The 27,581-nt window shown below is 25.5% G+C and overlaps 1 protein-coding gene across 4 annotated transcripts in view; it reads left to right on the top strand.

Annotated features, from left to right (window-relative positions):
* LOC107168741 (cell adhesion molecule Dscam2-like) overlaps positions 1-27,581 on the top strand; it is a 308,280-nt gene that overhangs the window by 254,672 nt on the left and 26,027 nt on the right. For all 4 annotated transcript variants that reach the window (XM_089215614.1, XM_089215615.1, XM_089215616.1 and 1 more), the window contains exons 9-12: positions 9,570-9,714; positions 10,212-10,366; positions 17,086-17,196; positions 22,846-23,016. In XM_089215614.1, coding sequence (XP_089071740.1) covers positions 9,570-9,714; positions 10,212-10,366; positions 17,086-17,196; positions 22,846-23,016 — 582 coding nt within the window. The remainder of the gene's footprint in view (positions 1-9,569; positions 9,715-10,211; positions 10,367-17,085; positions 17,197-22,845; positions 23,017-27,581) is intronic.

The following is a 27,581-nucleotide window of genomic DNA, read 5'->3' as shown; positions in this document are numbered from 1 at the left end:
AATGCTGAGCTACTGCCAACAGTTGGCATAACATTTTCATAATGGAAATATTATAATGATATTGTGTGTGTCAAAATAAATGGGAAATCATAAATTGAGAAATATTAATGTGTAATTAACAACGTATGTGGTACACATTTATTATATTATATCTTATAATAATTTTAAGTTAATACTTATTATACCGTACAATTAAGACATGTGTGGTATATGACTGTATGATATTTTAGTTTCATTTGAACACGGGTGTCAAAATAAAGATCACAAATAATTTTTATTAATGTTATAAATAAACATAAATACGTAATCTATTATCATAATTTACTTTTGTAAAATAATGTTTTCTGTAACAAAACGCTATTTTTCTTATTGGATTTTTTATCATCAATTATTTTAAATTTTTTTTTATTAAATATTGAGAATTGCGTAAAAACTGGAAAATATATTGTTGATCTGTACTCTAAAGGATATATGATGGGTACGAACTGTGTAGTTATAATTATAATTAAGTTCATAACAACTTTAAAATGTTCATAATAATGTAATAAAAATAGAAAAAAGGACACATATATCACGTATTTCTAATAGAAAATTTACCAAGTCTAGTAGTGTTTTTGTATGTCTGTCTTTGTTTTTACAAGATCTTGTACTTGGTGTGATCTAGCAAAAATCGTTCATTTTTTTTTCTGTAACGTTTTGCGATCCGATCAGACCAAATCTGTGTTTTAGATTGTTTTCATTTTTCTCACATACATTTAAAAAACAGAAGGTTTATCTCACGTTTAGAGTCGATATAAACGAAAACGTACAAACGAATAGATTTTTTTTATACAGTTATTTGAATAAAGTAATAATTCATACTAAAATATTTAAAAATGAATGATATTTTATTTTATAAACCGCAAATATTTAATTTTTTTATAATATTTAGGTACGCAAAAATAATACTTGATATACTTAAGTTTAACATTTATTAATATTTTTATGTTAATATAAATTTTTAAATTATCCATTTACTTGTATGTAAATTTAAATATTGAAGTAGGTCAAAAAAAAAATGGATTTTTAATTTGTAAAATGTTCGTTTAAAATACACTAATTATTAATTTAATCTGTAATAGAAATCAGATATTTTTAATTGTTACGTTATTGTAATTAATTTTTAGTTATCATTTTATATACTTTTTCGTATAAATTTTTAATTAAATTAAAAAAAATATTGTATTTAAATTCCTAATTGTCTGTCATTATTTTAAAAATATTATACAAATATGTTGTACATTTTTTTAACCATCAGTCAACAAATCATACATAATACTATTGACTGGATATCATGTTAATTTCAATAAAAATATTAGAAAGTTGTTTCTCTCAGAGTTCCCAAAAAACCATACTTCGAATAATATTCATCTATACGGTGTTATAATTTATAGTATGTGTAATTACCAAAAAAATAAAATATTATTTTTTATTTTTCAACAGTTATGTTAAATAATATAAAATAATATAAATATTTGAGTGTGTGCTAATATTAACTGCTGTTATTAGCTTAGAAGTCATTCAAAACAATATGTACCTTTTTAAAAAAGGTTTAATTTTTAAACTTTTAACGTGATTTGATGCGATAGCGTGGGTCGAATTTACTGATAATTATTACTACAAAAATTAAGTTTCTATTTAAATTAACGATAAACAAACGTCAAAAATGTGATGCAGTTATTTAATCTACCCTGTCCACTTTACTAGTTATATAAACTAAATTAAAATCATTAATGAATTCAAAGTTTTTCCTTGAATTTATAAACAGTGTCTAGAAATATTTTGAAAACTTCCAGTTTTATTTACTTGTATTATTTTAGATAAATAATTTTTTCCTTAAATTTAAAATATTCTCAAATTATGTATTTTAACAATTTATGCAAGACGAAATAACATTAAATAACTATTTTTTATCAGACGGAAGAGAAATTCGGTTCGTTTCGGAACAATCCTCTGTTTTACACAAAATAAGCTTATACGCCATCGATTACAAGCAAGTATATATAAGCACATTATACTGTACTCGTATTGTGTATTCGTTTGATCCACCAACGTGTTGTATTGTCGGTGAATGTGATTCCCATAAATTATGTATACCTTCACATGCCAAACTACACGTTTTGTAGATTCAATTAACTACGAATCATGTCCAAAATTACAATATCAACCGTTTACAATGATGAGGTTATGTACCTAATATGCCTTTAAATATATTGTTGCACGTCAGACTTTTGTTAACAAATTTCAATCCAATATATAACTATGATATTACGTAACACAAATCAAACAAGGTGATTGTAAATTGTACGACCAAGCAGTATTGATATATTTATCGAATTTTATACCAATAGGTATCTGGTCGAAACAAAATTCAAGGTGGTTACCAGGAGAGATCACCTTGATTTAAACATATTAAAATATTATGAGTCACAATGGAACTGATTTGTATATTAGGTATAAACTTCAAAATTTGAAACAATAATTTTAACAATTAATAAAAATAACGTTGTTAAGAAACTGTTTTAATTTATTTGTATTTTAAAATGTTTAAAACAAGTGTCAAAATTAAAATATAAAAACAAAATATTTCCAAAGTGAATTATATGATTCATAAGCTAATATTTTAAATTTGATAAAATTTATTAATCGCGATGTTTAAAATAACCGAAATACATTATTATAACAGATTCATTCTCGTAAAATTTGACATTTTTTGCCTTAGTAAGACAGATATACGTGTGGTTTTAATGTTCTCTTTACAACAATCTGTTTGTTATTTTATGGTTGGTTTAAATAAAACTCATAAAACAATTCAACATATTTTTCACTCTTAAACACCTAAACATTTTAGGAAAACTTTATAATGCTTATATCACTACAGTGAGCATGTTAACATATTTAGTAACCCACAGATTTTTTTAATACAATGCCAGACAGTCATGCATGTATAATAAACACACGCCCAGAATAATATTATAGTGTATCATGAAGTCTACGACCAGCTAATGGAAGTGTACAATACGTATCTATCATGATGCAAAATCTGAAATGAATTACCATCCATGTGTGTATACTGTAAATAATAATACTATTATTTACTACAATATAAGTTATAATGGTGTTGTACATCAATATTAACGAGTTGATTAAACGCCTGATTCTATTGACTGTAACGTAGATTCAAGTGACTATCCGCAATGATTACACTATAGGTAGTGTGACAAATACAACAAAATTATTTTGTTTTGAAAGTTTTGAATTAAAAGGATTTTCTATTTCCACGCTTGAATCCAATTTTATTCAAGTGAAAATGCACTTCACTACTATAATAGCATTATCAACACATTAATTTATGTAATCTGATGACGTTTTATTATTATAATGGCCAACTGCACTATCAAAGTAGAATACAAAATATAGGATAGGAAATATGATATTTTTTTTAACACGGCACACTCTACATTAGTAGAATCCAATTGAATGAAATAATCTGCATAATAATACTTATACTTACACATAAAGAAATATAACAATTAGCACAATTCGTTAGAATACAGATTATTTTTTATTAATTACCTATGCTATATTTTTCATTATTTTATTGGTTAGAAGCATAAAATATTTAAAATGCAATTGAATAGATGTAATTGATGAAATCATTTTGATAAACAAAAAAAGAAGCTTTAAAATGTGTGCTATCATATTTGATTTATCGTTAAAAGGTAAAAAATTCTAGAAATAAAACATTTGATGCGGTATAAAAATATAATAAGTACCTAGTTTAATATTGTAATGTTTAAAGATATTTATTTTTTTCAAATTTCACATTAAATTCATAGAATGTTACGTGGTTACTGACTTAACAACTCAAGTTGTGCTTTAATCGTTAAAATATATATACATTGTTTAATTGTTATCATTTTTTCAATATTGGTTACATCAGAAAAGATCATAATATTATGAACGTATTATTTGATTATAATTACTCATAATTTTTTAATTTTTGTGATTTTTTTTCATTGATTTTAAGCCCTAAGTTGCAAATGTATTATGAATAGCATATACTATAAAGTGTATTTACCTATAATATTATAGTAGGTTACCCTCTTACCTGTTAATATAATATTGATTTTTCGGTATGTTTATTTTTAAAATTTAATTATGTACTGGCCACTTTATATATTAATTGTTGTATAAGAAATATATTTTAATGATTTTTCTCAATTAAATCAGTCTATTAGTTTTTAATATTAGCTGTTAATAAAAAACTACTTCCACAGTTATAAATTCTATAGATAAATTCATTAATCGTTCAATATAATATATATTAAAATCCAAATATTTCACAAAGGATTAATTTATTTTTTGTAAGCTATAGAGAAATTAGAAATAGAAAAACAATATCTAAAGTTAAATTCGAAATACTAATTTAATAACTTAGAATTAAAATTATAACATTGTCTGTAAAATAGGTATCCAACAACAAGGTGTATGCATTTTTCATTAAGTATAATAAGTACCAAAAAAACAATAATTTTGTGGATCTTTTTGGAAACACATACAATTACTTATTTATACACTATAATATTATAGAACAATAGTTATAATGCTATAAATAATCGTGAATAGAACTCGAGATTTAATAGTTATAGAATGTTGTGAGAGAATATTAAATACTAATATTACACAAAAATGTGAATTTATAATGAGATTACTAACTAACATGATGCAATTACTTATAGGAAATTAAATGGTCTAAAAAAAGTTACAATATTTTTTTAAGCATTGTAAGTATTAACAGTTATAAATAAAAAAATTGTCAGACTTACAATAAAATAAAAGTAGATACAATTACGTTTCTGAAATTACTTTAATTTATTTAATATTAAATAAATAAAAACACGACTTTAAACTTGTTAAAAATTTTTAGACTAATACAATTTTTTTTTATTGTGGACCTCTATAAAATAAAATATAAGAAATGATATATGCAAATTAAATTATATACATCATGCATAATATTTACATAGTGGTTTTCCAAGAAAATAATTATTATTATATTTAATTTGAAACAATTTTTGTACTTTATAATAAACAAAAGAATCATTTTCATACAATTCAATTTATGAAAACTGAGTATAATTTTTAATGATAATATAAACAAATAGTGGTTCCTAATATTATTTTATGTTTTTTTAATGGTTTTTTTTTTATAATATTATAAATTATAGAATTATGGTTTAAATAGTTTTTTAATAATTAAAAAATACATATTATTAGATATATATATGTAATGTGTAAATTAACTTAAAATTCTGTCCATATATTATTATTAATTTGATTTATTATATGATCTGAAGAAATATTTTAATCATAAGAATAAAATATAATTAAATACTTTGATCGATAACTTTTTTGTCATAATACCATTTATAATAACTATGAAACAATTACTTGAAAAAAATTACATATTTTATATCTCTATGCTCCACACTAAATCGTAAAAACTATTATATAAGGGTACGAAAACCTTTTCGTTTTATCACCTATTACTCGATGTCATTTCACAAAAAACACGATAACACGTCGGTATAATGTTGTGTTTGGTCAAATGGTATGAGGACAAAAAAATTTCTATGTCCGGTCGTTGAGACTATATTTTATATACTTTCTAAAACACATTTAACAGCCCATAAGAAGTATTTTATGTAACGAATTTCACAAAAATGCATATAAAAACGGTTTGACGTTTCAATAATATAAAATATAATGTTGTATTTCCCTTTTCACTGAAATTGGTTGGCTATCAACAATCTATACCTATATGTTTCTATATATAAATAAGCCAAATACCACTTAATCACCCATCTGGCCATCTATCATTACATCTCAGAAACTACAAAACGTACAAACTTGAATTTTAGTATGGTGGTTACTATAATGATCTATATAATATGCAATAAGAAAAAATTTTCCAATATTAGCATTTTAAAGATGTGTTTAAACAAGAATCTTTAAATTCACGGTGAAAATTGAAACTTTTTTTGTTTGTAAGTGGGTACTGTTATCAATGGATAACTTCCCAATCTTAATATTCGCCGTCATTTTATATTCTCTTCTTTTTTTATCAAATCTAATTATTGTACAAAAATTTGTATAGATTGTAGATATATTTTAAATAAAAAAAAAGTGGTTACTAATGTTCACTATAAGATACTATAAGCATGTATTAAATTTGTCACACTTATTATATCCTCAAATAAATAAACTGATTCTTAAAACCAAATGTATTGAGTGTAGCTAATATTATAGATGCTCTCGTTTTTTCTTCCAATAGTTAATAATCAAGTGACATTTGATTAATATTTATTCAAAAGTAACATATTAGCAATATAAGACATAACAAATATAATATTATAGCATACGTTAATTGATGGAATGTCCTATCAGGATGGATGAGAAATACCCGACAGTGTTGTCCATACGCAAATTGCACATACTACAGTATTTCTACAATATACTCAAAAACTAATCAATTGAATTTGATGGGATTCTCAGAGATTATATTTAGATATGTCGACAAAGATTAGAGAAAAATGTAGTTCAAACCACGTTAATAAAACTCAATTTATAACTTATGGTTTCCTATTTAGGTCGATTTAATTCATAAAGATAGATACATTTCCGCGAATTTTACCATGAACTCAAACCGATTATTCATCTATTTTAGCGTGTATACACGTGTTGGATATTCAGCTAATTATTATATAACATGATGGCAGTGAGGTTGTTTGTCCAAACTTAGAAGGTACTCAATTATTTTGGAAATAACAAAATCTATCATTGCCATATATTTGCATATTACTACCTAAGTTTGATTGGTGCTTCTATTGATATTTGCATTGAATTAGTGGTACCACCAAAAACAAAATTGTTAATCCAAAAAACATTCAAAATTGTATGTTGATTAAGTTAAAGTATGCTTGTTAGATTACATTTTTAGATGAACTTCATAATTTCTGAAGTTTTTTCTTCATTGAGAATTCCTTTGATGTTGCATGAGAGACTGATGATTAATGATTGTGTGTGTTGATTTTTATTAGGGGAATTTTTCAAATGTGTGTTTGTGCGTATGTTATGTGATTGACATGACGTATTGCATATTGTGAATGATATTTTCTTATTAAGGAGGAATGCATATTTAGCAGAAGTATGTCTGTTTCTAAATTGGTTATAAGTTATAACAATATATTGCTGGTGATTGAGGTCATGTAGTGTATACAATTTATTATTTTATTGAACAACTTTTGGTGGATTTACTGTTATTGGTAGGTGATAAGGAGTTCTAGTAGTATTGCCACGACGAGATAGTCTTATTTTTAATTAAAGTTAGTATAAAATATTAGGATAATACAATATAATATATATTTACTGTTTTAATTTCAAACAATATATGCATATCTAAGCCATTATCATAATAAAGATAGTCAGTCAAATTCCTAAAAGAACCTAAAAAGTATAATGATGTTACTATAGATACAGATAGATATAAAACGATGACGTAATTGTAACGCTCCCGGTGTCACACAAATTTATAAAATAATCACAGCTGTAAGACATATACATGTCAAAAAAAAAAAAAAACAGATATGAACAATTATCTAGCTACTACGGTATTTATGCCACGGCGGTAAAAGCCCACGGGCTTTTATATTATAATCTCAATATGGCAATATAATGTTTAAGGCCATTAAGAGGCAACGCAACCTCATTTTAGACCCTCACATTTAAACACACACAGATTTAAACCACAATTTCTCCCATTCACATAACAACTTTTTGGTCAACTAATTATAAATGATCAAATCTCACCAAAACTTTTAATTAACTGTGATCCTTTGAAATATGCATTTCAAATAAGACAAATATTAATAAATCCATAAAAAACAAGTTGTCTGTTATGCCGTATAGAAGTCGAGTTTACGTATCTCGTCGTTGTGTGAGGAGTGTCTTAGATATTTTAATTAGATGGAAAACGAATTGCATACGAAAAGTGTTTCTGCGTTAAGCAGTTCGTCAACCTATACTACTTAGTATATTTTATGATAAGTTAATAATACTACTATTAAAGTAGATAATTTTTTTTACCATTTGTAATAGTTATATTCAACTCATTCAACTAATCGATATCATAATAATATATTATCGTTTTTAACTTTTAATTTAATACAAACTTACTGAAAACAAGGTTAGAATAGCTTTTTGGTTTAAATAGACAACTAATACAGTTTAAAATTGTTCTAATTTTTTTAGAAATTACCTACATTAAGCATATTGATATATAAAATAATGTCTACGTAAAAGTTTGAGGTTCCCACAAATGATATTTTTGAATCACAACAATATAATTTAAATCATTACAGTATTTATCATTCATTCAAATATCTATGATTATAATATCATCCACACATTAACTTCAAATGTTTACGAAAAAAAAAATGTACTATTACATTAATAATTATTTTAAACTTAATAATTTTAATGAATATCCATTATCTTAATTATGATAATAATAAAAAATAAATGTGTTACATATGTAAACAATTGAAATCAAATTTTTAAGACATAATGTTTTTATTTGTTTGAACTTATGCTTGTTCTGTTGTCAAAATGAACATGGGTTGTGAATCCAACAATTTCCAAAATGCTAAATGTGTTCACATTGTACTTTTGTATACAAAAACAACCTCAAACTAGCTAATATGTTTTGAAACAATATTGCAACGCTGTGAAATCATCTGTTAAATATCTTTATGTCAAATCATATACGTTGGAAGGTTTTGTTATTGAGAGTTAGGTTAAAACGATATTTGACTATACATTTCAAACCACAAATATGAGTAGACAGCAATCTAATGTACACGATAGTTAAGGGTTAATGCATTTAATTATTGGAAAATTGATTGATGAAATTTATTAAAGCGAAGAAAACATTTTTAAACTTTCTACAAAAAATAATGTACAGTATACTTTGGTATTTTTATTTTTATTTTAACGACGTACTTAAATAAAATTTGTTTAGTATTTGTATTTGTTTTAGTTATTTTCATATTTTTATGATATTTGACTGTGTACTGTACACAGTAAAATGGTAAACATAAATATATTTTTCTTAAGTAGAATTCTATAAAAGTCTGTTTGGTTCTCGGTTCTTACTGGATTCAAAGATCGCTCAAAAAAAAAAAAAAAAAAATAACATCAATTATTTCGTGAGTCAATGACTGACGTTTATAGAATACCACAACCCTACTTAGTAATTATTATTATTATATAGTATATAGTTATTTGAGTAAAATCGTTTTTGTAAACAAAAAGACTTCTATTGATTATCTACATGTTTTTAGCCTCAACTGAAGTATTATTGTAATCGATCTATGTTAATTTTTGTTATTACTTGTTTGGTTTTTATCGTAAGAAATTAACTGTACACAATGAAGTTGCTGAGGTACCTATTTTTTTTTCTATTTCAGCGTCCAAACCAACATTAAAATACAAGTTTATCGGCCATTTGTTGAAACCCGGTCCTGACGTTTCACTTAAGTGCATTGCGTTCGGCACACCAACGCCTCACATCACTTGGAAGTACGACGGTAACGACGTGTCTCTCTCTCAGATGTAAGTAAAACAATGTTATTTCTCAAACATGGTATTATCCTAAATACATTATGCCAATAAAGCTGGGGTATCAAATATCATGTCAGAAGCACTCCATTCAGATACCATAAGTCACATGATGACCTTTATAATAATCAAGACCAATCTTATAAATAAATTGTCATATATTTTTGTTTATGTAAATACTGTATCCTAAAAAATGTTAACCTTAAAACTATTTGTGTGTATTCCAATTGCCATAGACATAAAATCTTAATTATTAAAATAAAAAAAAAAATATTCAAATATTTGAGCTTACTGAGCGCATCACGTGATAAATTGAGGTTCATAAAGTGTAGGTACTTTTTTAACTCTGCCATGATAATATGCTCTGTACAAATGAATACATTTTAATATCGGGGCTGATATTGTATCGCAATGCCACATGGTATACGTATTTAAAATATTCTTATGATTTATGGCATCGGGATTTTAATCATAATATTTTCGTTATACAGGCGGATATCAGTTAGTCAGTATGTGACAGAAATCGGAGATGTCGTTAGTCATTTCAACATCTCCAAAGTCCAAGTAGAAGACGGTGGTCTGTACGAATGCATTGTTTCTAATCGAGCAGGACAAGTATCACATTCAGCGAAAATACAAGTTTATGGTTCGTATACTTAAATATTTTATATATTTTTTTTTTTTTTTTTACTGACAATTATGTAGTTAGTTAATCATATATCAATAAAATATACTATATTCAATTTTGAAATATTTTTTAAGTTCCAAATAAATTATAAAATAGCTAACGTAATTGTTAAAAATCGATAGGTACCTAGGTCCTTCGTTCCACTAGGAAATCCAAATCGTATTATAATTTTAATTAAAAGGAATAGGCATGCATATTATATTCTTCATAAAGTTAATATGAAAGCTGTTTAACTTAAATGTTTCTATCCTGTGATAGAATAAAGTAATTTCCATTACCTAACTGTAAGAATGCAAATATATCAAAAGTGCACTGAGATGGAACATATTTCTCTACGAATACATGTTTCCATTTACTTATCACGTCTTTGTGAAGTTATTTAATATGAATTTTTAATAAACATTAATTGATTCCAATATAATTTTATGATTTAAAATAAATCTGAAAATAATATACCACTATTATGGTTAAAGCTAGAGATAGGGGTTGATCCTATGAATTAAATAATGTGTAGGATATACACAAAATATGCACCTATATAAGTCATAAAAATGGAAACTAAATCCTGAAGCTTTGAACAGCAGTATATAGGGCCAAATTCAGATGCTCAGTATATTATGTAAAAGATATTCACTTATACATGATGCATAACCAAACAATAAATCAATTGTTATCAATTAATATATAACTGTTTATATTTATTATTGATTATTATTTTGCGTTAGTACATATCTTTAATTAAATATAAAATATATATGTACATAAAATAACAAGAAGTGCGTATTTTCTAGACTTATTCAAATAAAATATTATATATATATATATATATATATATATATATATAATATTATTTTAAACTATATATTATTATAAAAAAAAATTACTCCAGTCAGATTAGAGTTACAGTATGAATCAAATAAATAACAAGATCCTTTTAGATTGTTAAATGTTTTGACATGCGTATTTAAACAAACATAAAAATAGAATGAATCATAAATATTATACTAGATTTAAAGCATAGATTACCGACAGTCAGGCTTACAATTTTTAATAGAAGTATAGCGATTTTGTACTTATTTAATTGAGTTACTTATTAAATTAACCATATATTTTACAAGATCTAAGAAACAAACCGTACATTTAAATTTCCTCCTCCTTCAACATTCTTAACACATTTCGATAACATAAAAATAAATGGTAATAATAAATATTAAGGAAGTTTAAAATAACACAAAAATATTACGTGTTTCATGATATCTAAAAGCTTGTTAAATGTTGCTCGGTTATATGGAATTATCAAGTTTATTTTTTTATTATTATTAAATAAATTTTTACTGATGGCATCTTAACTTATTGTTGATTAAGTTACATGTCTTATTTTTTAACAATTGAACAATAGATAACAATTAGAATAATATTAGTAATAAGATATCGGAAATGTTTCAGTATTTACAACTCAGAAACAAAAAAAAAAAAAAAACATAAAAAGTAAATTAATAAATTTACTATTAAATTAATAAATAGTAATTATAAAATAGTAATTATAAAATAGTAATTATAAAATAAGGTCATGTGGACGTCCGCCCTTGAGTCGACGTACATAAGGTGGGTAACTTAGTCTTTGAAATCTCACACTGTGAGCAAAATTGATGTGGTTGAAGAAGTTTATTGCTAATTTTTTATGTACTCAGTTATTGTGGGTAGGTTAAAATCTTTGTGAAGTGCGTCATTACCTACAAATCATGGAGCATTGGATATGGTTCTGAGAACTTTTGATTGAAAAATTTGTATTTTTTGTAAGTGGATCTTAACACAATTTCCTTACACAGAGTGCGTATAGAAGTAACGATCGTAGTGTTTGCTTGTATATCATAATAGATCATCTCCAGCTTAATACTAAGCTATATTAATGCATAATATATTTATGTTTTAATGTTCCATAAACATATAAAAAAAACCTTGTTTCTATACGTTTAATAATATTTTCTTGAGGCAAAATCCCATGGTGAATAAATAATCACAAATAAAAGTTATGACTTTCATTTTCATTCAAATATAATATATTGTTATCTATTTGATTTTAAAAACGAATGTTATTTTAATTTTCTTGCATAATTAATTTATATGAAACACATAAATATGATAGTGACAGTTTTAAACCAGACATAATTTTTATTTAAAACTATATTTTGATTTTTTATGAGGGCTCCAAATGCTATATTTATGTTCAAATTATAACATTATACCTACTCTAAAAAAAAAAAAAATATTTCAATTTTAAATATAATTAAAACGAAAATGATACATTTGAGAAATCGTTCCACGAAAGATTAAAACGTTCAATTAAAATATATGAATATTGAATTTCATTAATCACTATTACGTTATGTTTAACATTAATAATTAAGAGTGCAATTAAGTGAAACGTAAGCAATTTCAATCAAAATAAAATTATCTCCATTACATGAAAAAACAGAGCTATAAAAATGTTTTTTTGGTTCAGAGAGCGATATAGCTATATAAAATCTTCTTTAATAATTTAAAAAATATTTTTTCTTTTCCCTTATCTCATTTCAACGATTTCTCTAACTCATCTCTCTTAACTTACTGGTGGCTCAAAACATTTAAAACTGTCGACACAAGATGCCTGGTATAATATAATTAATGACTTAAATTGCCGATGAACCTCTATCCCTATATCTATCAATACAAAACAGATACCAAGTTAAGATTTTTTTTAGTAAGCTTGTATAATAAAAATATATTTTATACTGAATTATTAGAAGAGTTCTTAATTTTAAACAATTTAATTCAATTTGAAAAATAAATTGTTGTCCTTTAAATGTAAGTAATTAATTTAAAATGATGATTAAAAATTACTATTGATAACACACAGAAAATATTTAAAATAACTTATCCACCAAAGTTTACGAATTACTACCTACCTATGTTAATTACTTTTTTGATTAGGTATATAAATGATGTATATTATAGTTTATTATAGTCTGTTATATAATTATAAGTTAATTTATCACTTATTTACTGGTCTCTAACTTGGCTATTATTTGTTAATTATTTATTAGTAGGTATTAGTTATAATTAAACAGGTTTAAAATTAATTTCTTTTGGTATGTATGTGTTTAATATGATTATTCAATTTTTATTGGGTATAACTCATAGACTTTTAAATATTTTTTTTTGTATAAATCAAATACTTCATGAAATTATAAAATCCTGATATTTTAAATAATAAGTTTAACTCAAAAAATCATTATTTCATAACACCCAGCGTCACATTTTTTACATAACAAAACAAGTTTCTCAAACAATTTTGATGAACAGCAACTTATAATGCATAACTTTATTTTTGGATAGCAAATAGAAAACAATTAATTCAATAGTATCCATAACCAGTAACTTCACTTATAAATAGTTATATATTTTAATCTATTAGAAATTAAGCATAGGCAAAACAAGCTGTAACTGATTTGTGCGAGGAATATAGATAAAAATAAATTAATAAAATAAAATAAATATTTATATATATTTTATTTATTTAAATAAAGACGGACGTTGTTCACCAGTCAGTTCTTTCAAGGATCTTCTAAAAGTTTCCCAATTTTTGTTGTTCTGAACAATGATATTTTTACTGTTTTATCAGTAATGAACTTATTTTTTTGTATTTTTAAAACTACGTTATAAAATGATGTTTTACACATTACAATAGTATTACATCGAGAATGCACAATAATTGGTATTTATCGGAACGCAAAAAAAATCAAGACATTTGTGCTTTTTGGATACCTACCAATTGGATGAGATTTGCAGATATTTTTTTATTATCATCAATACCACGCAATAGCATATCATCGGAACGGAAACCAACTACGGTCCTATGGTACCTATATACTATGTGCAACAAACTAAGATATCTTCTGAACAATACAAAATATAAAATACGAAAATAATAATATGCGCATCCAAAGTGTAAGAACATCGTTGGTCGTGTCAAGCAAAAAAAAAAAAAAATGAAAAAAATCGATATTTATTTCCTTGAAGTTCGCGTAAGTCTTTAGGTTTCACTCTCTTCATCGTATATAAGTGCAGTACGAGAGCATTGTTCGAGTTTCAAACAAATCATTGTCGAGCACCTGGTGCACTAATGTAACAGTCTACCAGTGGTCGTGTGTCACTTCGAAATCCCGGTGGCCCGAAGATTTTTGAACGGAATTCAACCTGAAAAGTACCGTCATTACATATTATTATGCATTATAATATAATAATGTGTGTAATATTATATATTAACCAGCGCAATTAAACTGCTGTACACTTAAAGTCAGCGACCAAACCCCATTAAAACGGCTGATGATCTCGTATGCGTTTTTTAGTTCAGTGTATTTACGTGTGTGGGTGGGCATGTTCACACGAGCAATTAAACGCAATAATTTACGAATGAATGCGACGCCGTTTAAAGAGACGTCGGCGAGGGCGTTATATGGACATGAACTCGTATTCGTCCCAAAACCGTACATTTCGTTGTGTTTTATTTTCATAGCACGCTCAACTCGATTAACTGCAGCACTCCACTTATTATAGTTGTACATCATAATATAAAATTAAAATACAACTTCCTGTAGTTACAAGCAGGTACAAGTAAAGTTTTAGGTTTTCACCTCATAACTTTTATTCATATGGTCAAGCTATTAAAATAAGTATAACAAATAATATTATACTCAGTTTAATTATTTTAAATTGGCACTGCTGTTACTGTTCGGACAAAATGTTAAGTTATTTTTATCGATTATTTTTTTTTTGGTGTCCTAAAAATTTAGTTTTATTCACTTAAAATTAATTTTTAACACAATTTTCAATGGTTATTTTGCTAAAATATTTAACCGTGACAATATCTGTAATATTTTCAGAAATCGGTTGCCGGATAGAGTACTAAAATCATTTATCACAAATATTGGTCTAAAATATTAAATCATATTTCGATTATTAAATATACTTTCAATACAAAAATATTATTTTCCAAACAATTCAACATCATTAATTTTGTTGGTCAAATTTAAAAATAGGAATAATTATAATTGGCTTGATATCTACTATACTTTCTGAATACCTAGACATTTGAATGGCATTTAGGATGTTTCTGAATATATTATAGGAAATCAAGAAACCCTTAATTGTGGTTTATTTGAAATAAATAAAACAATTTTAAAAGGTTTTTAAAATACACTTTTAAACAAGGTATTTAAATATGTATGTAGTATATGTATAACCGTTCTGAATATTTTAAAATAATTTCGATCAAAGTTTTGTCACAAAGATAAGATAATTTTCAGTGATTGACATTTGTGCAGACGAAATAAAAATACCACAAAATATTTTATAGTAAACACAGTTCGCTGACATTTGATTGTCGTAGACGTCGGTGAGCGAATGTTGGCAGTCACATTATAGTGAGCTGAATACTTAAAACATATCTGTTTATTCGATCGATTCGCCCGACAACGACTGCCACCAATTTTTGCTGTGAGTCAGTTACAATCAACGGTGTGACGCACATTTTCTGGAACATTCACAGATTGAGATATCTTACTACATCGTCCTTACGCATAACGCAAACGTAGGTCGGATACGGTGTTGAACATAATGACAGTAATAACATAATGTGTGTTTCGTATTCATTTGAAATTTGACACTATATATAGGTACGCGTTGTTCTGGGCCATGTGATTAGCACGTACATTGAAATGTTTTATTATTAGTAGTAGTAGTAGTAATTTATTTTTAAGCCAAAAGTTCTTATTACGCCCAGGCCACAATACCGCAAAGATCTTTCAGCTAGAAATATACGTTTTCCCTATTAATATATGCGAATGCATCTTGGGAATGTTTGCAACTCCAGAACTGAACAAAACTGGAGTAGTAAAAACAATATTGTCAAAATTGCACCCTGTGTGATATTATGCCACAGAAAGTAATATTGCAATGTTCGCGTAATTCATCTTTCACTTATATTCACCTAAGCCGACGATTTGTAATCGGTACAAGAACCGGGATGTTGATGAATAATTGTAATTCAAAAAATTATAACGAAACTGTTGGAAAATTTTTACTTTATTTTACGTGATAGATTTTATCCTATATACTGCCAAACTATACCAATTATAAAAATCAAAATTCATAATATAATATGCTGTTTTAAAAGAATGGAACATTTTATAATGAACGTATATGTATATGTGTTTGGTTAAAAATTAATTAATAATTTTGTGATATCATAGTGATATAGTAATGTGCACACAATTTATTGAATTCAAAAACTAAGTTAATAAGACCTCAAAATTACTGCAGAGTGCAGGTTAAGGTTGAAAACTACTACTAACTTATCGTATATATTATTAACTCGTTGATTTCCGGTTTTGAGTTGTTATCGCACCGTCACAGGCGTGTTCAATTATGTGTATTAATATTATTATTATTATTGTTATAATTATTTTTGTAATGCAACAACAATATGATTAATTTACATTTAAAATTATTTGTGTTATTTTTCAAATAAAAACATATACACCAACGTTTATATGTATTAAATATTTTATTGATTTTTTACAATTTCACGTTTAAATAATTTAGTAACTTAATTTTTATGAGATTTATGTGCATTTTAGGTGATCCGGTAGCAAAGAAAACTCCTAAGATTATTGCGCGAGCTGGTCAACAATTGCAAATGTCTTGTCCAATATCTGGATATCCAATTTTCAACATTAATTGGGAAAAAGGTAAAACATTTATTTATTTTTTATTTTTAAACCACCTATTTGTTGAATGTTGATGCAACTCCATTGTAATGTTATAACTAAAATATAAAATCAAACAACATAAATCCGGTTCCATAATGATAGTTTTAAAGTACCTATAGAATAGATTATTGAAATGAAAATTATTTTTGATATTTAATTATTGACGAAAGATGAAAGTATAAAGTTTTAAAGTTTAATATTTTTATATTACTTTTGCATTATGAACAAGAACTTTATATTAAAATGGACTGTTTTTGAATAAACTTTTGTTCATCTTTCATTTTCTTTTTCAATAAACTTACAAAGCGAAGTTGATTCAAACATATATTTTTAAACGTGGGTATCAATCCATAACGTAATATTTAAATTTTCCAATTTTGTTCAGTATTGCTAAATTTTTGTATGGTTGACTTATTAAGAGGCATATAATATGGTAGTTAAACCAACAAATTATAATTTTTTTTAATGATTGTTCCAAAATACACTATTTTCATCCATTTCCATACATTAATACTTAAGTTTTAACACGATTTTAAGAAATAAAACATTCATGTTGTTAATGATTGTTGAAAATTATTGAAAAATAAATTTTAATTTATTACAAAATTAGGATTTTTGATATATTAAATTTACATGAAGTTAAGGTTACGTTTGTTAGTCTATTAATAATATTAAATTATTGGAAAATTCCCAGACTATTGTTATTGCACAATACACAGATTTTATGATTTTAAAATCAGCTGATAAATTATACAAAAAACTAAAAATTATAAAATATGTGTTTGTAAATTTTAAATAAATGATCAATTTTAAATCCAGTGCACTGGTTTTAGATCATTATACAAATAGGGTACTATATAATATATTACACTACTTTTGAAATAGTCCATTTTGTGCAAGTTTGTCTCTTTTTAATTTAAATTAAAAATTGATTTTGATAAAGAAAATATATACATTTAGACTAATGGCGAGAAGTATTTGGTTTCTTTTTGAAAGAATTTCTTTTTATATAAATAACTCAATTATGAAATTTCCGTAAATAGTACCTATCTTTGTATGATGTCACTCCACAACTAATATCGTGGCCTAAATTTGTAGTAAACTTTATTTCCAATGTTCAATTTCAATGTAATTATGCATTATTCATACTTGATGTAGGTACCTACAAATAATTGGTGAATATATATCTCACCCTTAGGGAGAGAATTATTGTAGAATGGCAGTTATTTTAGGAATTATATTATTATGTCCTGTACATTAAAGAGTGATTTTGAATTTAAATATTTAAATATATCAATATTTTACATTAAACGTGTAACTGTGACGTTGCTTGATGATTTATGCTGTAAACTCTATATTTTTATCTATTTACATAAACTCAGCATCGACTTTAATTTAATGTTAATAAACCTCTAAATAGTTTATATTTTGCGATGTTAACTCAGACATTAAATACGTTATCTCGAGTTTTTCAAAATTGTCGTAACTGATTAACAATAATATAAAACCAAGTTAATGACAGAAGTAATATATCAAAGAAAGTTTTTTTTTGGTCATCAAGTCTAATTTTAACGAGTCACTAATACATTTTTTCTAAATATTACTGAAAGTCATTAAACACCATTCTTGGATTAAGCACTAAACCTCTCACTGAAAACATCATAAGGGTTTCAGCTTTTAAATATATACCCATGTGTATGTTTTTTTTTAATGTCATCAATCACAGTTTTAGAGTTCAATCAATGACTGATATTACTTTTTATGAGGACATCCTATTTTATTTTAATTTATAATACAATGCTTTTCGATTCATTAAACATTTCTCTGTTTTGATTACATAACAAAAATGGACATTGATTATTGCATGATATGGGAAATAAAGTTAAATTACCAACATTTATCATAATATAAAATATTATTAGAATCTATATAATTATTAATAATCAATTTACTCTGAAAGATAATATCTAAATATATATATTTAATTATTTGTATGATTAAAATTAATCGGTTTATAATTACTTAATAGTAATAGTTTGTTTATGTAAAATCTAAATTTTAGATATTCATTGATTTTATTTCAGAAAACATTTTACTAACCAAATTAATATTGTCTTAATTATTTGATTTTAAACTAATACATATTATAAATTAATTTATAGGTAAGTTAATTTTAATACATTTTTACATTTTGGTTTTAACAAAGTTAATTTTATTTCAATAATAATTTAATATAAAAAATCTACCGATAATAATATGCTTCCGTAACGACTACGACTGAACAAGTAACTAAATTGCAGAAAAAATAATAATATAATATAATTGTGGAAATATCTAATACTACAAGATAAAAATGCAATGATGTGTGTTTTTTTTGTTCTTTTTGTTTTTGTGTCTGTGTACAGCATAACTAGTCGAAATAATGCTTCAATTTCAAACTTTGGGGGTGGTTTCCGATGTAAAAGTGAATATTCTTGGTGCATTATAGAGGTCAAAAGTAAACATTTTCCAACAGTTTTCAAAAAAATCGATTTTTTTATATGGTTGTAATTCAAAAACTAATCACTGTAAATACTTGAAATTTTCACCAAATGTTTATGTTAGTGATATCTATATACAGTTTAATTTTCAAAAATGTTTGACATTTTTTGAGTTATTTATAGATCACTGAAATTTTCGATTTTTTTGAGAATTTTTTTTTGAAGTGTCGGTAAAAAAATGTTGGACGACCAAAAAAACTTGAATATTTAATACAAGGTTCCTTATGAATTGTTCTTATTGAAAAAATTAAAAATCGTAAGTCACAATTTTTTTTAATAAGCGTTTATATTTAAAATTTATCGAAAACGCGAAAATTTGCAAGTAATTTTGAAGTTGAAAAATCATAATATTTGTTGTGTTTATAAAGAATAAAGTATAAGTCGTAGATACTTGAAAATTTTATCAGTCATTTATATTGGCATTCTCTTTACATGATTTAATTTTCAAAATATTTTGAATTTTTTTGAGATATTTGTAAACAACTGAAATTTTCAATTTTTTTGAAATGTCGATAAAATTTTTTTGGCCCTATCAAAATACTTAATATTTACTTAACTAAAATTTAATACAAAGTTTCTCATAAGTTATTCTTATAGTGATTAAAAAATTATAAGAATACATAGGCACATTTTTTTTTATTAGCATTTGAAGTTCAAATATTGACAAAAATTCGTCAAAACCATGAATATTTTTTTTTGTCTGTCATTTCGTTTTGGGGCAGTAAAAGTGCTTCGATTTTTGACTTCAGTACCTTATTCGATCAGAAAGTGAATCTAGTTGGTACTTTTGGGGTTAAAAGTAAAAAATTCTTATATATTTTTCTAAATAATCGGGATAAACAAACTAAAAATTAAGGGAAAAGTGGGAAATTTTACGCACAATCAGTTTTCGACAAAATCGATTTTGATTATTGATGTAACTTTAAAACAAATGACTATTGATACATGACATTTATTCCGAATGTTGTTATAAGTATATTCTATCCACCATAAAATTTTCAAAAATTTTTGACTTATGTTGTACTATTCATAGGTATATGAAATTTTTGATCATTATTAGTTTTTTTTGAAATTAATATCGATAAAAATTTATTTTTTGGGTAGAAAATATTGAAGATATAATACAAGGCTGTTAACATATTGTTACAATAGCAGTTAAAAAATAAAAGAAATTCATAGTCACAATTTTTTTTATAAGCATTCAAATTTTGAATTTTGACAAAATACGTAATAATCACAATAATTCGCAAATTGTTTTAAGCTAGAAATTCATAAAAATATCTTTATTACAAAAAAAATTTCCACCGGAAATTCAAATTAAATTTTTATTAGCATTTGAATTTCAAATATTGACAAAAATTCGTCAAAACCATGAATATTTGCAAATTATTTTGTGGTTCAAAATGCATAATATTGTTTGTATTTATATCTAAGGTTATAAAATTTAACACCAAGTTTTCCATAAGTTTTGCTTCAAATAGCTATAGAGAAAATTTGAAGTGTCATTATAGGAAAAATGTTTTTGAGCGTTTGAGTTTTAAATTTTTATGAAATCGCGTAATGATAACGATTTATCCTCAAACCAGGTATTCGTATATCTATGATAATATAAGGTATTATGAATTATTATAACTACACTAATTGATTAACCATGTCTTATGCAAAATGCGTCTTAATTGAAAAATAAAATATTTGTTTCAAAATAGAATATATGACAATATTTAAATATAATATATCCTAGACTGACAAATCATCTCCGTTCAGAATCGTTTTTCATATACAATGATACCTATCATTGCATTCAAATTTAATCCCAACCATTACAGTAACCTACTGTATAGCAGAGCGACATCCACGACTTACCCGCTTTTTTTTTTTAATTATAAAGTATATCGATAAATTATAAGTAAAAAAACTGATAATTTTATCGTTATGAGTTGGCTGAATAAAAGTAGAATAACTATTGTTATCTAAAAAATGTCACAGAAACTGATGAGTTTCGGTTAAAAATTAATTTATTTTGGTAACCAATATTAAATATTACAATATAAAATTAAAATATTAGGTAGTTTATGATGGGCATTTAAATAAGCCGAAATTATCAAGATTAAAATAATAACAACCTTCTTTTCTATCAACGGTGCATTTATTGTATGAAATAATATGTTCATAAATAATTTACGATGTATACCCACACGTTTTGAGTTATGATGAAATGCTTGAAGTATAATTAAGTGGTATATAAATATATATATATATATATATCACTGTGGGTATTATACGAAAATTGTCTTTATTGTTGTGCCCATAGGGTGAGTTTTGCTATAATAACCAGCCAACATTCTCCCCACTCGACGTATACTTTATGTAAGTCTGGGTTTCTAATTATAGCTCGGAGGTTCATCAAAACACTCCGGCTATCACACTACAAGCGCTTCACTCTTTCTCTCATACAAAGCTCCGTCCATCAGTACGGAAAACTGGTCATTTAAATATTTTATGAGCTACCCCACACCCAAGCCAGTGTTTGTTTTGTTTCATATTGTATATACAAAAAATAATAATAATAATAATAATAAAAATAAAAATGGAATGCACGTGCTCCCCATATACGCCTATGAGTTCGATAAATTGTAAAAAGTAGAGATTACAAATGGTTTTTTTTCTCTTCTGCATTTCACCGGGTAGACCAAACTAAGTTATAAAGTACATCAGGAGAGCCCATTGTGTGTATCCCTCGAAGTGCATAGATTGATACATATATATATTTACCCTTCCCATTGTTCAGTTTCTGTTCGAGATTTTCTAATGGCATTGTTTTCCGGCGACAATATTTTACCGGTACATTACAAACAATAGAAGGTGCTTAGAAAAATATCATACGGAAGAAAGGAAGCTCAATTTATACTGTTATATACATATATATAATATACAAAAATATGCAGTACGATTTTCGTACGCAACCACAACTGTACGGTACCTATACTGGTTATATATTTCACTTTTTTCCCCTCCGCTATTGTTTTGTTACTTTTTGTTTATCTATACATGCCTCCTATATTATATGAATATGATATGTTTCCATCAGATAATAAGAGATTACCCGGAGGTAAATTGCTGAACAAGAGACACAAGGTGTTTGCCAACGGTTCGATAGTCATCGAAAACGTACAGAAAAAGATCGACCAGGGGACGTACTACTGCGAAGCTAGCAACGACAAACATGTTGTCCGAGCCTCGGTCGAAGTCGTCGTAATAGGTAAGAATTTATGCGACACGTCTAAAACGGATGAAGCATTAATAATTATTATCATTATAATTAGGTAACAACAATGTTTCGTCTATTTCGGACAATTTAATTTTTCTTAACGAAGATTGAATCTATCGTTACGGAAATCGAAAAATTAATAAACTGTTAGTTTTATTATTATTATTATTACCATTAACTACCCAGAGGGTAAATATTAATTGATCGCTGTGCAGATTTTAGTTGATGTAACACGGTGCTAATATAAATTTGCACATTCAGTCGGTTTGCAAATTTAACCAACCGATAACTAGTCACCACCAACATAATTAAATATGTCGTTAAAATATATATTTTAAAATGTCTAAACCTGGTAATATGAAGAGAGAATTTAGGATAATTATCGATTTTGATGGTTTTATTATAATTATGAAATTATATATAAATTTACACTACCGCATAAGAAAAAAATATGCGTGTATGCCTTATAATAATAGATAATATTTTTATCAATTGGTTATTAATTCTTATTACACTTATGTTGATATTATAAGTATTTTATTTTTTCAAAATGGTAAGTAGTGCTAACCAAATTTCAAGATTAACAAATAATATTATATCAATACTAAGTACCTAATGTTTAACTTTATGGCATTGTACTAATCTACTAGCTAGGTGTATAATACGAAGGAAAATCAACATTTTACTTAAATTGTGTTTTAACAAATAAATAAATATAATAATTTATGGTTTATTGCCAATAACGTTATACATAATAACATAATAAACAATACCAATAAACAAAATATAACATAATGTACTTTATAGGTAGGTACCTAATGAAGAGTAAAATATTATCATCATTGTCCATTCGCTCGTTGTGTCCATTAATCGTTTTAATTACTATGACATTACCAATACATCATCATTACAATTTTAATTTTTTTTATAATCAATACAATAATTATTTACTCATATACGTAAACAAGCTTAACTACCATAATTTATAATTTAATTATGCTCATATAAATACATTTCAAATTCTGTTATAATTCGATATATGCTCTATAACTATTTTGAGAGTGATATTAATATTTCACTATATTTTCTTAATTCTTATGTAGGTTTTAAAAATATAAATGTATGTAGGAATTTTTGAAAAAAATATTTTAATAAATCATACAAAATTGTAATATTTTACAAAACAATTATCAGCTTTCATATTTAGTGAAGGTCTATTACGACAAATGAGTACATATAAAATAATAAAGTAATGTACAAAATAATATGACGGTTCTAATAATTTTATATTCAGTGGAAAAATTAACAATTTTTTTTTCGTGGAGAGAGGCAGATAATATGACAACTAAGTACTAAAATAGGGCCAGAAGAGCTTGGAAGTTACAACAATTAAATATTTTCTTAATGTCTTCAAATACATACTTATTGGATAATAATTTACGAAAAATTAGTATCAAGATAAACATTTCACGAATGCTGCAAAACACAACACAATGCTGCAAGACAGTTTTTCAAATTATTTTACTCTCATATTCTTATTTTCTTCATTTATTTAAGAATGACGATGTATTTAGCATAAATAATTTAAAAGATAGACAATTTTATTTATTACTTGTTGCCCGGGTCTAACGTTGTATTACTCAAGAATTTTTTTTTTTTGGTGGCACATTATATCAAAACAAAAGCCAATTGGAGCACCAACTGAACTTAAAATGTAAATAAAGTTTTGAAAGCTTTTGTAAATTTCAATATTACAGAGTATTATTAAATGTACAATCTTTTATATATTATATTTAAATAAGCCACTTTAAAATAAACAAATAGTTTCCCTCACAAAGAAAAAAGATACCATGATTCATTCATGCTCTCCTCACAATTTAATAGAAAACCAAATTGATGGCAAAAATAATCAATATATAGTATATTTAAATACTGATAAACTGATAAAAATAAATAATAAAAGTATCAAAAAATAGCAAATTTTATTTTTATAAAATTTATTGTATGATGAATAATACCTAACCTAACCTGTAGCGGTAGTTGTAATGTAGTTAGCCAAAATATTTACCTCAATAACTCTACCTTTTTCATTTCTTTATTACCTATCAATAATTCATAAAAATATCATGTTTATAGATGTTACAAATCATGGTATCCGTTTACAACGGATATATTATATTTTTATGATACAAAAATACATTTAATTTTTTTTTTATCATTGATATTACATAGAAACACCGAATTTAGCATGTCTGTATATCAATGATAGGAAAAGAATTTACTGATTTCGATATTTTATTACCTTTATCTACTTAGTTAATTGTGACGATAATAATAACTTGGTAAAAATAATTTTTTAAACAATTCAACAATATTAACCTCGCTTATACGTTTCAAATTGTGCCAAATGTTCTTATACGAATCACAAAAAGAAAATATGTAATAATATTTTGAACGCAATTTTACTTATTTTTAATGTTGGTAACTAACAAGTTACAATTAATCTTCCAAAACTTTTGGTACCGCAACGCAACGCAACGTATAATAACTAATAAGTAATAAATTGTCATAACCGTATGTGTGTGCGTGTGTGTTTGTGATGATGATTTACAACACGCCGTATCATAAAATTCGCACACACGTCATTCATCCCGCAGAGTTTATATACTACGCCATAGTTCTCTGTTGAAAACGCGTCATTCAATTGACAGGAATGGCAGCCGGTTGCTGTGACACGTGCATTTTTAATATTAAAAACAGTTTTGAACTCTGCTCCTCGCCAACATGCGTTGCTTTGCGGTTACCCACGAACACCGAAAACCATATGATAAATTACTGATTGATGACCTGATCTCTACATACAAATTTAATCGTTGAATCTATATACCTAACACAGTATATTATATTAAATCAATAATTATTATAATAATTATATGTTTAGCTTATCAGTTGTAATAACTTCGATTAAAAGTATGCGTAGTGAGTATCCTATCAATTATTTTCCCAACCATGCATAAGTGATACATGACATAAAATTCTAAGTCTAGTCTGTAAGTCATCTATCTTAACAGATAAGTATCACGTTTTTAAATCTAATTAATAGGTAATCACGAATGAAAAATAATATTTTTATATTATATATTATATCGTATTTCAATTATTTCTTCAAACCGTTAATTTTCGAGAAAAAAAAATATAGCATAACATATTGTTCAAGACAAAATTGATTAGAATCTGGTTAGAATTTACATTGAAAACACACTGTTAGGTACTCAATGTAAGTTGATCAATCATAAATTAGTATTTATATTGTATATGAAATTACTTTGAATTGTATAAATATGGTTAAAATTATGAATATCAAAATATATCTATGAATAAAAACATCCATGTAATAATAAGTTATGCTGAAATGTCTGTAGTTTCATGCAGAAGATAAACCATTAGAGATTGTTCTTATTCTTCAAATAATTTAAAATAAAAAAGTCGTACATAGCTTAATCAATTTGTACCTATTACAAATGTTGATGATAAATTATAATTTGTGTAGATCTAGAAAATTTACACAAAATATACATATTTGGTTTAGTCATATAGATAAAAATTAGGTACCTATGTACTTAATATAAGTTTTTAGGTATTTATAGTTGTAGTTACCTTCTATAGAGATAATAAGTATCTATTTTAACTATAAATTTTAACTTTATATCCATCCCCAGTTATATGTTTATATTATTATTACTATGTATATAAGTATAACTAATGTTTTTTTTTTAAATTATTAATAATTGCCCTTAATGTGAGAATGTGAAAATTCCTACTGTTTCATACCTATTGGCCACATAAAGATACAGCTTTTACATCACAATTTTATAAATATATATATAGATATTACAGTGTTACGTAAACCAATAACGCAGTACTCAATTCGAGTAGAAAATTGCCAATTGGGTGAACGTTACACGGAACGCAATAATTTGTTTCCAATTCTAGTGGCATTCTAAAGTGCACGAAAGAAATAAGTATTTTTTTTTACATTTCTGTCTTCGTTTCAAGAGCTAATAGTTGCAATACGTAAGCCTTTAAGACTGACTTGTACCAGTTTAAAAAATATCTCATTAACCATCAAAGAAATGGCTATTTTTTTGCCACTAATATCTTACAACGAATTTTTCGTATCTAATGGTGGTGGTCATTTTTCATTGGACTTTATTAATCGAAAACGGATGACATCACATTATGTTCAAACGTCATAGTTTTGAAATCACGAGGTTTGATCGAGTTGTTCGACTATTAGCAAAGAAAAACAAATATTCTATACCGAAATAAAGCATTTTTTATTTTTATCAACATTTACTTTACATTTTACTTAAATAGTGCATTTGAATCGATATAATGGCATATGATCGCATATTGGGTATAGAACTCAAACACAATAGGTACCTATACATATATTTTTAAAAAAAGTTAAAAGGGGGTAAAATAATACGTCCCATAAATACTAATTATGAAATCAATGAAAAATAAGTTTTATTTTTAATTTTTAGAATGTAAAC

This window comes from Diuraphis noxia, unplaced genomic scaffold, assembly GCF_037042655.1.
Source record: "Diuraphis noxia isolate RWA-SAM2 unplaced genomic scaffold, SU_Dnox_SAM2 contig0001, whole genome shotgun sequence".
Lineage (NCBI taxonomy): Eukaryota > Metazoa > Arthropoda > Insecta > Hemiptera > Aphididae > Diuraphis > Diuraphis noxia.
This window is presented reverse-complemented; position numbering and strand designations above follow the sequence as displayed.